The sequence below is a fragment of the Chiloscyllium punctatum genome, chromosome 49, assembly GCF_047496795.1.
Source record: "Chiloscyllium punctatum isolate Juve2018m chromosome 49, sChiPun1.3, whole genome shotgun sequence".
NCBI classification, from domain to species: Eukaryota; Metazoa; Chordata; class Chondrichthyes; order Orectolobiformes; family Hemiscylliidae; genus Chiloscyllium; species Chiloscyllium punctatum.
The window spans coordinates 47,444,873-47,463,157 of NC_092787.1; the positions used below are offsets into that span (position 1 = coordinate 47,444,873).

At 42.8% G+C, this 18,285-nt stretch overlaps 1 protein-coding gene across 4 annotated transcripts in view; it reads left to right on the forward strand.

The window, feature by feature from the left end:
* Positions 1-18,285, forward strand: part of abca2 (ATP-binding cassette, sub-family A (ABC1), member 2) — a 548,786-nt gene that overhangs the window by 394,333 nt on the left and 136,168 nt on the right. For 2 of the 4 annotated variants that reach the window (XM_072566424.1, XM_072566423.1), the window contains exons 23-27: positions 5,440-5,636; positions 7,196-7,378; positions 9,383-9,558; positions 12,923-13,043; positions 14,595-14,876. In XM_072566424.1, the coding sequence (XP_072422525.1) occupies positions 5,440-5,636; positions 7,196-7,378; positions 9,383-9,558; positions 12,923-13,043; positions 14,595-14,876 (959 nt within the window). The remainder of the gene's footprint in view (positions 1-5,439; positions 5,637-7,195; positions 7,379-9,382; positions 9,559-12,922; positions 13,044-14,594; positions 14,877-18,285) is intronic. The other 2 variants (XM_072566425.1, XM_072566426.1) reach the window with 1 other exon arrangement.

The window sequence follows — 18,285 nt, forward strand, 5'->3', positions numbered from 1 at the left end:
AGTGGCAGAGCAGACTCAAAGGGCCGAATAGTCTACTTCTATCTTATATGCTTTGGCTTGTATCTCTTCTTGCCCTAGACCCAACCCCACCCCATTCCTGTTCATGACCCCCTCATGCTTTCCCCCCAACCCCCCCCCCCCCCCCCCCCCCAATATTCCCTGGTATCCTTATCCCCCTCTGAACTCTCCCGTTCACAGCCTCGTCCTATTTAAATACCTGACTCTGAACCCATTTTGATGCACGTGTGAATTTGAAGCAGTGCATAGCGCACATGCACAGGTGTCAGCAAACACAGCCCTGGGAAACATCAATACATTTTGTTGATGCTTTTTGTCTTGCACTCATCAGGGCAATTCACAAGAATACCAATGTAAAGGGAAAGTAACTTATACTATACAAGAGGAAAATGCTGATTGTTTGGAAAGCGGACCCTAGGTAGTCGAGCTGTTCCAATGAAGAATCCACTTGAATGTAGCACCTGGAAGATGTTCACCCACAGTGCATCTTTCAATGCAACAAGATGGGCTTCAGCCATTCCCTAGTCTGTTCTCAGGATACTGCCTCAGTTAATCGGAGCCAACTTGCCTGATTGAAGCAAAGCTTAACTGTTAACTGTCAGTCATCATCTAACTGGACATTCTCCATGGAAATGCCTCTACCAATCAGAGGCCACTTGCCAACCAGTCAGCACCACCTCCTGCAGTATGAATACTGTTTTCCCTTTGTGTTGGCATTCGTTTTGAATTTTACAGATGGGTACTAGACATAAAGCTTTCAGAAAATGTTTTTTTTCCAGCAATAAGCAGAAAATGATTGAAAAAAATTCTGTTTTACAGTTAATTAATGGAGATGAAAAACATGTTAATGCACTTTTTTTGTCATATGAAAGTGGAACTGTTTACCCTTTAAATAGTCCAAAACACAAACACACACACACACACACACACGGGCACGCGTGCGCACACGAGCAGTAAGAAAGAAAATAATATAATTGTCATTGCTTTGGGACAAATCCATTGTAGCCAATAAATCCTAGTATTTGAAGGCAAAAATGATGAAGGTTGAAATATTCAGATGGCTGTTGGTCTGAAACTGGCATTTGCAGATGGTATCATGAAACACAAGTTGTCTTTAGTTCTGTTCAGCTCCTCAGCCACGCATTCATCTGCCTTAACCTCCTATTCCCACTCTCATTAGCACGTGGCACCGGGAGTAATCCGGATATTTACTACCGAGGATATCCTTTTTAACCTCCTACTTTTGTTTATTCTCTCTGCAGAACCTTGTCCCTTTCTCTTCCTATGTCATTGGTGCCAAATTGTACAACAACTTTCTGTTGGTCACTCTTCCCTTTGAAAATATTCTGCACCCTCGCTGAGACATGCTTGACCCTGGCACCAGGGAGGCAACAAATCATTCTGATGTCTGGCTGTCTGCCTGTGTCCCTGAGTAGAGAGCAGTTAGAGTAATGAGAGCAGAGATAGGAGGATAGGGCAGATGAACGCATGGCTGCTGGTTTTTGGATCATTAAGATCTCTTCTAGGGTAGAAGTGACCTGTAAAAGAAGGATGGATTTCACCTGAACTGGAAGGGGACCAATATCCTGGTGGGGAGATTTGCTCAGGAAGCTTCAAATGAGTGGGGTGGGGGTGGGGGTTGGGGTGGAACCCAAAGAGATAGTGAGAAAGGAGTTAATCTGAACCCTGGTAGAGGAACAAGTTAAATAGTCAAGAACAAGGTAGAGAATAAGGTAAGACTAACAAGGTAAACTGCATTTATTTCAAAGCAAAAAGCCTGACAAATAAGGCAGATGAACTCAGGCATGGCTGGGAGCATGGGACTGGGATATCTTAGCAATTACAGGTGGCTAAATGAAGGGGAGGCATGGCAGTTTAATGTTTCAGGTCACAGGTGCTATAGGAAGAATAGAAAGAGAGAAGGGAATGGAATGAACTGCCAAAGGAATTGATGGAGGCTGGTACAATTTCAGCATTTAAAAGGCAGCTGGATGGGTATATGAATAGGATGGGTTGAGAGGGATATGAGCCAAGTGCTGGCAAATGGGACTAGATTAGGTTAGGATATCTGGTCAGCATGGACAATTTGGACTGAAGGGTCTGTTTTTGTGCTTACATCTCCATGACTTTGAGTGATGTTTTTGGTTAGGGAGAACATTATGGCTGTATTGTAGGGAGCATATCCCTGGCAGAATGTCCAGTGAAGTTATGTAAGTGAAACTGAGAAATAGGAAAGGGGCAGTCACCTTGTTTGGATTGTACTGTGGGTCGGGTCAAAGTGAGGGTGCAGCTGCTGGAGATCAGAATTGAAAGATATGGTATTGGAAAAGCACAGCTGGTCAGGCAGCGTCCGAGGAGCGGGAGAGATGACATTTCGGGCATAAGCCTTTCATCAGGAATGTTGTGGGGTGGGGGGTTGGGGGGTGGGGGGTGGGGGAGGTGGGTGAAGAAGGGGGCTGAGAGATAAGTAGGAGGGTGGGAGTGGGAGTTTGAGAGGTGAAGGTAGCTGGGAAGGTGACAGGTAGATCCCAGCTTACCTGCCTTCACAGCTATCTCGCACCCCTACCCAACTCCCACTCCCACCCTCCTATTAATCTCTCAGCCCTCCCGCACACCTCCCCCGCCACACTCCTGAAGAAGAGCTTATGCCCGAAACATCGACTCTCCTGCTCCTTGGATGCTGCCTGACCTGCTGTGCTTTTCCAGCACAGCACTTTTTGATTTGTATTGTAGGTCCCCCCAATAGTGAGCATGAAATTGAGAAGCAAATATGTAAGGAGATCTCCGCTATCTGTAAAAATAATAGGGTTGTAATGGTAGGGTATTTTAACTTGCCAAAGGGCTTGGATGGAGAGTGATTTGTTAAGTTTGCTGGATGTACCTAATAGAGAAGGAGCAAAACTCAACCTTCTCTTTGGAAATAAGGCAGGGCAAGTGACTGAGATGTCAGTAGGGATGCATTTTGGGGCCAGTGACCACAACTGTATTAAAATAGTTATGAAAAAGGACAGACCCAATCTAAAAGTTACAGTTCTAATTTGGAGAAATGGCAATTTTGGCAGCATTAGGCAAGAATGTTGATTGGGTGAGACTATTCACAGGTAAAGGGATGGGTGGAAAATGGAAAGTCATTGAAAACGAGATAATCAGAGTCAAGAGACGTGTGTTCACATTAGTGTAAAGGTCTAGGCTGGGAGGTGTAGGAAATACTGGATGACTAGAGAAAGAGAGATTCTGGTCAGGAAAAAGGAGGCATATGTCAAGTTTCGACAGCTGGGATTGAGTGAATCCCTAGAGGAGTATAAAAGCAGTAGGAATATATTTAAGAGGGAAATCAGGAGGGCAAGAAGGGGCACGAAATGTCATTGGCAAAGAGGGTTAAGGAAAATCTAAAGAGAATCAACAAAAATATTCAGGGATAAAGGATAACTAGGGAGAGAATAGGGCCTCTTAAAGATCAACAAGGCCATCTATCTGAGGAGCCAAAGGAGATTGGTGAGATACTAACCAAGTATTTCACACCAGTATTTATTGTGGAGAAGGGCACAGAAGCTAAAGAATTTGGGGAAATAAATGGTGATATCTTGAAAAATACTCATATTATAGAAGAGGAGATGCTGGATGTCTTTAAACACATTAAGGTGGATAAATCCCTGGGACCCGATCAGGTGTACCTATGAACTTTGTAGAAAGCTAGGAAAAAGATTGCTGGGCTCCTTTCTGAGATATTTGTGTCAGTGATCCCTGCAGAACACTGGAGTTTGGCTAACATGGTGCCACTATTTAAGAAAGATTGTAAGGAAAATCCAGGGAACTGTAGACTGATGAGTCTGATATCGATGGTGCATAAGTTGTTGGAGGGAATCCTGAGGGACAGGATTTACATATATTTGGAAAGGCAAGGACTAAATTGGGATATTCACCATCACTTTGTGTGTGTGAAGTCATGTCTCACTTACTTGGCTGAGATTTTCTTTTGAAGAAATGACAAAGAAAATTGATAAGAGCAGAGTGGTAGCCCTTGTCTATGTGGACTGCAGGCAAGGTGTTTGACAAGATTCTACCTGGTTAGCAAGGTTAGATCACATGGAATCCAGAGAGAGCTATCCAATTAGATACAAGACTAACTTGAAGCTAAGAAACAGGGTGGTGGTAGAAGATTGTTTTTCGGACTGGAGGCCTGAGACCAGCAATGTGCTGTAATGGTCAGTGCTAAGTCCACATCTTTTTGTCATTTATATAAATGAATTGGATGTGAATATAGCAGGTGTGGTTAGTAAATTTGCAGAGGACACCAAAATTGGAGGTGTAGTGGACAGCAAAGAAGGTCTTCCAGGAGTAAAGCAGGATCTTGATCAGATGGGCCAATGAGCCAAGGAGTGGCAGACAGAGTTTAATTCATACAAATTTGAGGTGTTGCATTTTCGTAAAGGAAATCAAGGCAAGACATACACACTTAATGGTAGAGCCCTGGGGAGTGTTGTTGAACAAAGGGCCCTAGGGATGTAGATTCGTAGTTCCCTGAAAGTACATTCAGAGGTAGGCAGGGTGTTGAAGTAAGCACACCGCTCGATGTGTCAGCTTCCTGCTCCTCAGATGCGACCTGATCGGCTGTATTTGTCCAGCACCACACTATTTGGCTCTGATCTCCAGCATCTACAGTCCTCACTTTCTCCAAGTTTGGCACACTTCCCCAGTGCATTGAACATACGAGTTGGGAGGTGTTGTTGTGTCTGTACAGGACATTGGTTAGACCACTTTTAGAATACTGCACTCAATTCTGGTCTCCCTGCAATTAGAAAGATATTGTTAAATTTGAAAGGGTTCAGAAAAGATTTTAAAGGATGTTGCCAGGATGGGAGGTTTGAGCTATTGGGAGAGGATGAATAGGGTGGGGCTGTTTTCCCTGGAATTCTGGAGGCTGAGGGGTGACCTTTGGGAGGTTTATAAAATCACGAGGGACTTGGATAGAGTGAATAGCCAAGGTCTTTCTCCCAAAACTAGAGGGCTTGGGTTTAAGGTGAGAGAGAAACATTTAATAGTAATCTGAGGGGGAACTTTTTTCATGCAGAGGGTGGTGCATGTATGGAACGAGCTGCCAGAGGAAGTAGTCAAGGCTGGTTCACTCATAGTGATCTGCATTTCTAACACTGGTAGCAGTAGTCACTATATTGTCTCCTCTGATTGAATGTTACTCTTTGACATGCTCCATATCGAAAACGTTATTTTCTCGCCCCCGCCCCCCATTATTTCCAATTGATGTCAGTTTTAATTTTGTGTCACCTCATTCTCATTTGCTGACGTGCACTTTGTGTTTCCACTCCTGAAGTTGATAGAGTGAAGGTTAAAAGAAAATTGAGAGTTTGGTTCACAGTTGTACGCTTAGGACTTTGTTTTACCTACTCTTTGTTCCTTGCTTAGAATGATCGAAGACTTGGAACTCTCCAATAAGCGACATTCTCTGGTGCAGACACTGTCTGGCGGAATGAAACGCAAACTATCTGTTGCCATTGCATTTGTTGGGGGATCCAAAGCCGTTATTTTGGATGAACCCACAGCTGGGGTTGACCCGTACGCTCGGCGAGCGATCTGGGACCTAATCCTGAAGTACAAACAAGGTAAGGGCTTTATGCTTGTGAACTGAATAGGTCATGTCTGGTTATGATCTGGTAAGAGCCAAACTGAATGGCAGCAAACTGGAAAGTCATTAGCAGGATAGAAAATAACTTGAGGAAACCAAATCTGGTGTAATTTGGTATGACGCACAGTATTCCCAATGAACAGCAATGGAGGTGGGTGTGTCACAGTACGCCAATATTTGCATATTCCTTGGTACACCAATACTGCATTAAGCCCTAATACATCAATAGTCTAGGAGACAGTAAGGACTGCAAACGCTGGATGCCAGAGTCAGTAGGTGTGAAGCTGGAAAAGCACAGCAGGTCACACAGCATCCGAGGAGGAGGAAAGTCAGTGTTTCAGGTTAAAACGCTTTCTCGGTCCTGATGAAGGGATTGGCCCAGAACATTGACTTTCCTGCTTCTCAGTTGCTGTCTGACTTGCTCTGCTCTTCCAGCTTCACATCTATTGACACCAATATTCTTCTTTAGCACCGGCAAGACAATGGGCAGACTTGAAGGTGAGAATGGCGAGCAGTCCCGGCCTGGGGGCAGATGTCAGTCTGTGCCCACAGGATGATGAATAAGGTGCACTTTGCACAAACCTAGCTACAGCCAGCAGGGGTTTGGCTGAGCTGGAGAGTGCGTGTGACGCTGGGCAGGAGAACATTGGAATAATCGAATCAAGAGACAATGAAGATATTGATAATGGTTCCAGCAGCTCAGTGTGCAAGTGTTACCGTATCCCACAGTATATCAATATTGCTGCAGATGATGCAGCTTTTCATTTGTCAGTACTTGATTTGGTTTGGTTTGGCTTATTATTGTCACATATACCAAGATACAGTGAAAAGTATTGTTCTGCTTGCGATCCAGACAAGTCATAACTTGCACAAGCACATCAAGGTAATAGAACAGAATGCAGAATATAGTGTTATAGCTACAGAGAAGGTGCAGAGAAAGTTCAACTCTAATATATGAGAGATCTGTTCATAAGTCTGATAACTGAGGGGAAGAAGCTGTTCTTGAAACTGTTGGTACTTTTGTACCTTCTGCCCGGTGGAAGAGAGTATAACCGGGGCGGAAGGGGTCTTTGATTAAGTTGGCTGCTTTCCTGAGCCAGATGGAGTCAATGGAAGGAAGGCTTATTTTCGTGTTAGACTGGGCTGCATTCACAACCCTCTAATTTCTTGCCATATTAGGCAGAGCAGTTGCCATACCCAAGCTGTGATGAATTCGAATAGGATGCTTTCTATGGTGCATCTATAAAAATGGGTAAGAGTCACTGTGGACATGCTGAATGTCCTTAACCTTCTGAGGAAGTAGAAGTATCGGTGTCCTTTCTTGACTGTAGTGTTGATGTGGATGTATTGAATTTCTCAAAAGTGTTTGGGTGGTGCTGTATTTGTCACTGGCCAGGTTAATGAGAATGTAAAGGGATCCCCTGAAAACAGGAAAAACTGACCTTGAGTGGGGGGGGGGGAAAATTCCAAGCAGAACCCTCAAAAGAAAAATAATTTTGTGCTCTGGTGTGAATTTATCGTTTCTCATAATTGCAGGCCGGACGATCCTTCTGTCCACACATTACATGGATGAAGCCGATCTTCTGGGAGATCGCATTGCAATAATCTCACATGGAAAGTTGAAGTGCTGTGGGTCACCTCTGTTCCTCAAAAGCACCTATGGGGACGGCTACAAGCTGACGGTGGTGAAAAAACAGCCCGACTCTCAAACTAGCCCAGGTATGTGACTGAATTCCTCACATATATATGATCCAAGCCTGCGATTGAAGGATGAAGTTAGAAACATGTCCTTTTCTTGATGTAGGTTTATTCACAAAATGCATGACTTTGCTTCCTGCCGATTAAGCCAGTGTCCAAGCAGGCTGTCTTTATACTGATATGAAATGACCAACTAAAACTCAACAAAGTTCACTCGTAATAGCCCATTAAGGGGATACAGACTTACTTTATAAATTATTTTTCAGGAGTCCATTTAAGCACGTTATCATCGAATCAATAAATTTACCGCAAGTGAAGGCCAGTCAGTGACTTTGGTGCAAGGGTTTGAGGCTGGACAGACTGGAGTGTAGGGGTTCGGGGGTGACCTGATAGATGTTTATAAAACAACAAGGCGTATAGATAAGGTGAATGGCAGGAGTCTTTTCCCTAAGTTGGGGGATTTCAAGACTAGGGTGAAAGGAAAAAGATTTTAAGAAGATGTGAGGAACAATTTCTTGTGAACTTCCAGAGGAAGTGGTGGATGTGGGTACAGTCACAAAATTTAAAAGAAATTTAGTCGAGCATATGAATAAGAAATGTTTAAAGGAATATGAGCCAGTTGCAGGCATGTGGGATTATGATTGGCATGAACTAATTGAACCAAAAGGTCTGTTTCCATGCTGTATGACTATAATTGTGACTCTACTCTGCCTTTCGTTGTAGTCCTACACATTGTTTCTATTGAAATGATCATCTACTGTTCCCCTTAATGTCTCAACTGAACTCATCTCCACCATAGTTCTAGGCAGTGCATTCCAAATTCTACTTACTTGCTGCATGAACTACATTTTCTCCCCATTTCACATTTGATTGTTTTACAAAGCACTTTACAAATTCTCAAGCAAGGAACAGTTTCTCCCCCCATGCCCCGTACGCCACCATTCTTTGACTCACATCCTGATCATCAATTCCATAAATACTTAATTTACCCCTACCATCCCTCAAAAACTAGAGATGGCCTGTATATGAGGTATGTAAAAAAAAAAAGATTTTTTTTTGTCTACAAGTTAAAATACAGCTATAATTATTATCAACCTTGTGAGATGTGGGAAGTAACACATAAACCAAGGTATCAACATTACATCCTCCATGTTGGGGTCTCAAATTCCAAGGAACATCACAAGATACATTTTATGTCATTTCCTGTATGATCTGATTAGTGCTATTTTAAAGCAGCCACTCCCACTCTCTCCCTATGCCTGACCTTTGATCAGTGGCCTCTTTTATCCTTGCTGACTGTCTAACCTTGGGTCTCTTCCCCCTCCCAGACTCTCCAACCCATGCACTCTTCCCTCTCTCCAACTTCTGACTACCCCCCCCCCCCCTTAATTTCACTCTCCCACTTGTCACCCGAATCTAGGCATTTGGCTAAGCACTTAAAAGTACTGTAATGTTGAATTTTTAACTTTCCTATTAATTTTTCTACTCTATACCCAAGAAGTTGTACCTTGGTACATTTGTACCCAAGATGGTACCAGGTGACTCTGTACCCTTTTCACTGTACTCTTATCCCTGTACTTGAGTACACGTGACAATGAAATCTAATTCTAATTCTCTCTGTCCCCCCGGACCACCCTCTCACTGCTTACCTCTCTGGAACCCATGTTCCCAGTGTTGCAGAAGAGCTGAACTGTTCCTGTTAATGTTTACCTTTTAAATACAACTTTCAAAGCTTCTCTTCCTGCTTCTTTCCACTGAACAGCAAGGATTCTTGAGGGGAAAGTGGTGAGTTGCAGCATTTCAAAGAAATAGGTTTAACATTGTAGGAACTTAGCAATGCAATGTCTTTCAACTTCCAGATTATAATGATCTAATTTTTAATTTCTGATCAGGAAGGTTCTATAGAACCTTACTCCAGTTTTGAACATTGATGCACTTGAAATCATGAACACAATCCAGTAACAACGTGATGTCCACAAGATTTGTAATGTATTAGATGTTTGTTCTCCACTTTATATCTTTTAGATTCAGGCCAGGATCTCAGCCCTTCCTCTGGCTCTTCCTGTTTGGAGACCAAGGTCAGCCAGTTTATTAAGAAGTATGTCGTGTCCACCATCCTTGTCTCAGACACCAACACAGAGATTTCTTACATCCTGCCATCAGAAGCTGTGAAGAAAGGCTGCTTTGAAAGGCTTTTCCAGGTGATGACGACTCCTGGAATATGCTCCACCTTATCATTGTTACTGTAGTTGTCATTGTAGAGAACACTTGGTCTATGTACTTTCCTGAACTGGCACTTACTACATGGGGAGGGTGCGACAGGAATTTTCCAGACCATTTGCTTTGCCTTGCCCCATTTTTAAAAATTCATACACAGAATGAATGCATCGCTGGTGAGACCAGCATTTGTTGACAACTTTTAATTGCTGCTGAGCTGTTATCTTGGGTACAAGTGAGTGGCTTGCTGGGTCATTCCACAAAGTAAGAAAGAGGCAACCACACTGCTGAGAAGTTTGTGAGAAGATTTGTAGCTCGGGTGCTCGTTGTTGTAGTTCTGTTCGCCGAGCTGGGAATTTGTGTTGCAGACGTTTCGTCCCCTGTCTAGGTGACATCCTCAGTGCTTGGGAGCCTCCTGTGAAGCGCTTCTGTGATGTTTCCTCCGGCATTTATACTGGTTTGTCTCTGCTGCTTCTGGTTGTCAGTTCCAGCTGTCCACTGTAGTGGCTGGTATATTGGGTCCAGGTCGATGTGTTTGTTGATAGAATCAGTGGAGGAGTTCCATGCCTCTAGGAATTCCCTGGCTGTTCTCTGTTTGGCTTGTCCTATAATAGTAGTGTTGCTTGTCATCTGTGTGTTTGGCTACTAAGGATAGCTGGTCGTTTCGTTTCGTGGCTAGTTGGTGTTCATGGATACGGATCGTTACTGTCTTCCTGTTTGTCCTATGTAATGTTTTGTGCAGTCCTTGCATGGGATTTTGTACACTACATTGGTTTTGTTCATGCTGGGTATTGGGTCCTTCGTCCTGGTGAGTTGTTGTCTGAGTGTGGCTGTTGATTTGTGTGCTGTTATGAGTCCTAGTGGTCGCAGTAGTCTGGCTGTCAGTTCAGAAATGTTCTTGATGTATGGTAGTGTGGCTGGTCTTTTGGGTTGTGGCATGTCCTCGTTCTGTTGTCTTTCCCTTAGGTATCTGTTGATGAAATTGCGGGGGTATCCGTTTTTGGCGAATACATTGTAGAGGTGTTCTTCTTCCTCTTTTTGCAGTTCAGGTGTGCAGCAGTGTGTTGTGGACCTTTTGAACAGTATCTTGATGCAACTTCTTTTGTGGGTGTTGGGGTGGTTGCTTTCATAGTTCAGGACTTGGTCTGTGTGTGTGGCTTTCCTGTATACCTTTGTGGTGAATTCTCCATTTGGTGTTCTCTGTACCATCACGCCTAGGAATGGGAGTTGGTTGTCCTTTTCTTCCTCTCTAGTGAATCGGATTCCTGTGAGTGTGGCGTTGATGATCCGGTGTGTGTTTTCTATTTCTGTGTTTTTATTCTATCAACAAACACATCGACCTGGACCCAATATACCAGCCACTGCATCGGACAGCTGGAACTGACGACCGGAAGCGGCAGATTCAAACCACTATAAATGCCGGAGGAAACATCACAGAAGCGCTTCACAGGAGGCTCCCAAGCACTGAGGATGTCACCTAGACAGGGGACGAAACGTCTGCAACACAAATTTCCAGCTCGGCGAACAGAACCACAACAAACACTGCTAAGAGTTTGGAGTCAGAGGAGCATTGGTGCAGTATTAGCTCTTCAGCTCTTTGACCAACTCCATCATTCAACAAAATAATAATACATGTGGCTATGATCTCAGCTCTCTGTATGTCGTAATCCTTAGCTCCCTTGGTCTATCAACAATCTGTCCAAATTGGCCTTGATTCAACCTAAAGATCCAGCCTCCTTTATCTTCTGGGGACAAGAAATGGTGGCACTCAGAGAAACAATAATCCTCTTCATCTCTGGATTAATAGGCAAACCTTTTATATTAAATGGTTGCTCCTAGTTACTGTCTCTTCGACATTTTTTGGATATCCACCCAATCAAAATTTTGATATGTTCCAATAAGATCACCTCTCACTCTCCTAAGAGGATATTTTTAAATTTTCCGTATAACCTAAGCCCTTTGTCCCAGGAATGACTCATCTTTTGTTTCCAAAACAATTATAGCCTTTTTTTCAAATAGGACCAGAACTGTACACAATGCCCCGAATGTTGGAGGGATATGGGCCAGGAGCAAGTAGGTAGGAATACCTCAGTTTGGGATTACGTTCAGCATGGACTGGTTGGACCAAAGAGTCTGTTTCCGTACTGTATGACTCTCTGTGGGCTCACGAGTGCCTTGTTTGGCTGCAGTGAAAACCTTCTGTGTTCTTATTTTCCTACAATAAACTACATCATGGTGAGGACAGCAGATACCCTTCTCTAAAGGATTGTTACCTATATATGTGTACTGTCTACAAGGTACAGTGCAGAAATTCACCAGACATCCTCAGAAAGCACCTTCCAAACCCACCACCACTTCCATCTAGAAAGATGAAGGCAACAGATACATGGGATCATCATCACCTTCACATTCCCCTCCAAGCCATTCACCATCCTGATTTGGAAATATATCGCCATTCCTGCACTGTTGCTGGGTCAAAATCTGGAATTCCCTCCCTAATGACATTGTCGTAAGCCGATGGATTGCAGTTGTTCAAGAAAGCAGCTTACCCCCACCTTCTCAATGGCAAGTAGGGATGGACAATAAATGCCGGCCAGCCTGTGACATCCACATCCCACAAATGAATTTTTTAAAAGAGATGAGTTTTTACAACAGTTTGGTAGACTCATGGCCATGACTGCTGACATTTTTTTTAAAAATTCCAGATATCTTAAATCAATTGAATTTAAAATTTTCCACAGCCATGGCAGAATTTTAACTTAAAAATATCTCAGTCATCTGAGATATGGCAATACAAATCTAGTAATATAACACCCATTTGGACTAGACGTTGGCTACAGGTCACTATTTAAATAGACTGTTAGCTGTGGCCACTGTTCAATGGATGCTGCGATGTACTGTTCAAATAGACTCTGTTTGCTACCATGCACTATAGTGTCTCTGTGATCTGTTGCAGTAATACTAAACTCATGTATCATTCTGGACTTCTCCATCTGTTGGAACTTGAATCTAATTTTTATCAGAACAAACTTGAATCACCTAAGAACATCAGTTGAACAAGATATAAAGTGGTCACATACTAAATCAAAGATCAATAGGCTGGAGGGCAAATCTAACAGAACTAATATAATTGTCTTGTGTTCCTTCCATTTTGTTCATTGATGTGCCCCAGTAGCACAGCATGTTGAAGACGTGAGGTCAGCCATACACTGATGATATCTTGTTTATACATTCTGATACAGTGGACTTCTCTGGACCTGTAGCGGGTGTTACCTCTTGTATCTCAGCAGCACTATTATTTTAGAACAAGATGGCTGACTAAATTGAAATGATGGTTTGCCTTGTTAGGCCCTGGATCTGAACCTGGAGGAACTGAATTTGACTAGTTTCGGTTTGATGGACACCACACTGGAGGAGGTGTTTCTGAAGGTTTCCGAAGAAGACCAGTCATTGGAGAACAGTGACATAGGTAAATATGAAAGAACAAATGTGAAACATTCTTCATTGATTGAAGTATTACATTTAATTTCTTTCTGGTAATAACAGTTACATGGCACCTGTTGAAGCAAAAATAATTGCAAGTAGACAGATGACTTCCAAATTGAATCTACAGGAACCACTTCCACTTATCGATCATCTTCCCTTAAGAAAAATGTTCCAAGGTGCTATGCAGGGGGCAGTCCAGCCTTGACCATATATAAGACCAGCTTTAATTTTGTTTTAATCCTGTATACTTTCTCCTTGCCTCCATCATCTTGATGATGGTGACATAGGTGTTATTTTGTTCGCAGTTAGCCTGAGGTTTTGCCAAACAGAGAGAAAATGCTCTGAGAGTCCCCAATCTAAGTGACCCGTCCAGAAATGCTCCTGCCATTTTTTCAAGGAGAAGAAGGAAACAGAAGTAGGTTATATTTTTCACATCCATGGTTCATGGGCAGCTGCACGTGTTAAAAGTGCAGCTGCATTCGGTCAATTCAGTTCTAATATTTGAGAGCGGGAAGTCTAAAACAAATGTATATTTTAGACCTAGCAGGGGAAGGTCTAAACATGCCCAAGTTCTTCAGAGAAGTCAAAAAGTTTTTTGGAGAGGTAAGGTACTCTTTTGAATATTCCCCTTGGACTCCTTTGGGTGAGATTATCATAGAATCCCTACACTGAGTTTGCACTGAGTCTCCAAAGAGCATCCTACCCAGACCTGAACCCCCAGTCCCATAACCCCACACTCCCCATGGCTAATCTACCTAATGTGTACATCCTTGGACACTACAGGGCAATTTAGCATGGCCAATCCACCCAACCTGCACATCTTTAGACTGTGGGAGGAAACTAGAGCACCAGTGGAACCCCACACAGACACACGGAGAATTTGCAAACTCCACTCAAAAGGTCACCCAATACTAGATTCAAACCCATTTCCCTGGCACTGAGAGTCTAATCACTGTGCCCATGTGCCTTCCTTTATATACCCTTTAAGATGATTAAAAGTCAACATAATTCTGCATAAAATGTACAGGAACTCATTGGAGTTGGGTATCAGAGTAATGAATTATTTGGTCTGAGACTTGACTGTTGTACCACACATAACTCTGGGTTTGAAGGTTGCAAGTGCTTAGTCCACATTAGAGATATAGGCACAGAATCTAAGCCGGGTGTTCAGTAAGAGGGAATGCTACATTGTGAGCAGCACTGTCTTTCAGATGAAAGGTTGCCTGTGTCCTCTCTAGCGCACACAAAAATTGCGAAGAGAAACAGGGATCATTTTCTTTGTGTTTGGTACATTTATCCCTCACTTTAAAAGTTGTTACCTGGCCACTCCCCTTACCACTGTTTGAGAGGCCTTAATGAGTGCAATTGTGACCTTGTGTCACTATGACCCAAGAATAGTTGAGCCCCTCTTGCACACCACCCCCTCAAAGAATGGCAATAATTCACGAAAACAAGATTAAATCATAATAAAGCTACATATCAAGTGAAAATGTTTGTCTCAAAAAAATACAAGGTTTCTCTTTGTTTCTTGAAGATGACAAAGATTCAGGAAAAGAAGCCTTGCAGACACCACATACGGAGAATAAAAATGGTCGCCTCAAAGACACCCATCCACAAGAAGGTACAAACAATCTGAAAGTGAACATGAGCAATTTGGTCACCTGTGCAAGGCTAAGCCAGTCCCAGTCCTCTGTGCACTCCTCCTCTTCTGTTGGTTCTGTCCGAGGTGATGAAATGGGTGGTTATTCCGAATTCTACGGAGACTACGCGCCGCTGTTTGATAACCTGAATGATGCAGACAACCTCAGTTTACAAGGTATGGCAAAAGCCAACGTTGAGACCAGAACCATGTTTTCTATATTTAAAGAGGTAGGAATTGGTCGACGGGGAGAAGGGGCATCAGTGTGCGTAGTTAACTGTATGAATTGAATAGTTAACTGTTTCATTGTTTCACTTCTGATTACAGTATACGTATTTTTTGTAGAATTGTTGAAATCAGGGCTACATGTATGGTGAACTTAATCCATTTTTGGTTTTCTGATTGTGAAGAGTACCTCTACCAAATGGTCCATTGCTCCAAAGTGGCCAGTGCATGAAATGACTCCAGTTAGATAGTGTACCCAGCTCTTTGTCATCACCATCAGCTCGAGGAATGGACAACAGCAATCCCATATTCTGGGGATAAATAAAAGATTACAAGCTAGCAGTGAAGGATTGAGCAAATCATTTTAACCTATAAATGCATTTGCATACATTTCAATGCACTAGTTTTGGCTTAGGAAAAATGCAACCCTCAGAGGAGTTGGGCGTAATTCATTTAAAAAAAAAATTCCCCTGTCAAAGAGTTGAAGAAGAACAAGCTCACAGACCTTTGCTATGGGAAGATGTTATGTTGAATCACCCAGGAAACAAAATGTGGATGGATTCAGAATCTCATGCCATTGATGTTGGTTGCCTCATATTTCCATGTGGATTTTGCAGGTTAATGTATTTTTTAGTTGGCAGTCATACAAACGTCTAAATCAGGAGAAGGCCATTCAGCCCCTTAGATTGCACTATTCAATAAGTTCATGACTGATCTGAGTGTAACCTCAAATCCATATTCCTGCCTACCCTGATAACCTTTCACTCCTAAACGTCACAAGAATCTATCTACTTCAGCCATAAAAATATTCAAGGGCTCAGCTTCCACACCTGTACACAAGGTAGTTCCAAAAACAAAAGACACTCTGAGAAGAAGTTTTGCCTCGCCTCAGTGTTAAGTGGATGATGCCTGATTTTTAAACAGTAGACCCTTGTTCTAGATTCTCCCATAAGTGGAATCGTCCCCTCCATATCAGGATCCTTTAGCATCTTATGATTAGATTAGATTCCCTACAGTGTGGAAACAGGCCTTTCGGCCCAGCAAGTCCACACCGACCCTCCAAAGAGTAACCCACCCAGGCCCATTTCCCCGACATTTACCCCTGACTAATGGACCTAAACTATGGGCAATTTAGCATGGCCAATTCGCCTGACCTGCACATTTTTGGACTGTGGGAGGAAACCAGAGCAGCCTGAGGAAACCCACACAAACACAGGGAGAATATGCAAACTCCACACAAGCCCGAGGCGGGAATCGAACCTGGGTCCCTGGCGCTGTGAGGCAGCAGTTCTAACCGCTGAGCCACCGTACCATCGCCTTACGTTTCAATCAAGTCACCTCTTACTCAAGTCGATTCTGACTTTTCCAAACTCCAGCGGATACAAGTCCAGCTGGCCAGTCTTCCCTCATAAGGCAACCTACCCATTCCAGATATTTATTTGGCCAACCTTTTCTGAACTGCCTCCAAAGTAATTGCACCCGGCCTCAAATAGGGCGATCAATACTATGCACAAAATAGCTTCAGGAATCCTCTAAGGTTCGATGTGACTGCCCTATCTCTAACTGATGCATTACGAATAGCTTGCTCTGCTATTTAATATGATCATGACTGATCAGTTAATGATTCCAATTCCAGTTCCCATGACCCCAATAACCTTTATTTCCCATACCTAGCAAGAAGCTATCCACCTCTCCCTTCAAAACGTTCAATGAACCCACCTTCATGGCCTTGCAGATTAGAGAGTTCCATACTTGCACAATTTTATGAGGGGAAAAAAAATTCTTCTGTTCCTTTTTGAAAAAAACTGCCACCTAGTTCTAGAAGAGACTGCTGAATAATAGTACTGCTGTCAATATTACAGTCTCCTGCGTGGTGAGGATGGAGGCTAATTTGCTGCCTTTTGAGTTATTTTGCAGTTCTGCTTTACATAATCTGACAGCACAGAAGGAGGTCATTGTGCCTGTTCCAACCCTGTGACAGAACCAACCAATTAGCCACACTCCACTGCTGTATTCCCTTGGCCCAGCAATCTCTTTTTCATCTTCAAGCAGATATCCTGTCTAATTGTTTTGGATGTTTCCTCATCCATAACCTGTCAGAAATGGCCAATATTTTTATCGGAGTCTGTCGGTGAACCACTCAGGATAACCTTTTGAGCAGTCCGACGTGGGACAACTTGCTAAGTGAGCCCACTCTCCTTGTTAACACCAACAACAGTGCAATTAAATTTTGGGGACCTTTCCAACAATTTTACTCATTTCCTGCACCTCCTATATGAATGGAATAAGTGATACAGTAGTGAAATGTAATGAAGTAGTCACAGTTAAAATTGGCTTCAATTATATTGAAGTGCTTTTTTCCAATAAAACCAGTGCCGACACTGGAGGATAGCCTTCTGTTCAATTCAGAAATCCATTATACTGTGTGGCCTGTTGGCTTCCTATTCTTGGCAGTGCTCTGCATCAGAGTTGGCATCTGCATGCAAAGTGTTACACTGTATAATTATTGCCTCGTTATATTTATAAAAGCCCATTCTGTGGAGATTGACTGCACAAAATTTACAGCAAGCGGAACACTGATTTTACCATTCCAGTTTCATTACCTTTTCTATTTGGGCTGCAGAAATGTATTTTTATTCTGATTTCCTTCAGCTGATGACATTTAAGCATTCTAAATGAGGCATTAGTAAATGTTGAGACTGGTAGCATTTAGAAAGGAAATTTGCTCAATTGGCATTGTGTCAACACAGAGTTGGGTGTAAACTCACTACTGTGTTTCATCAAAGGGGTAATCTTGCAATGGTAATGCAACCATGTTTCTAAACCAACACGGTTCAGAGCTGAAAAGCCAATGCAGATTTCTGAGGAAGGGAGTGATAGGTAGGCAGAACTTAGTGCGGTGCGATTAGACACAAACTGCAGAATTCTGGAGAAGTTCTGAGACCATGGACATTGTGAAGGCCTTTGAAAGCCAGTGAAGGTAATGTTTGAATCAACAAACTCAAATCAAAGAATTTGAGCAGTAAAAAGAGTGGACACACACTGGCATTCATACAGAATTTTGAAGCTGTAAAAGTACGAGGATTGATCAATAGTCACATTCAGCTTAAAAGCCCCGGATGGATTCCCAGCATGTTGACCTTTTTCAAGGAAGAATCAGGGATTTAAGAAGGAGTCTATGGTTTAAGGAAGCATTGAGGCAAAGCTGATAAATGAATAATGATTTTTGTCACTTTTATTCGCTGAACGATTCTGCTTATATTTTAACTGTGTTATAATGTTTGGCGAGTTGCGAACATTGGATTGAAAGTGGAATTTGTGCACACACAGTTCTGGATAACTGAAAGTGTGTTTATGCCAT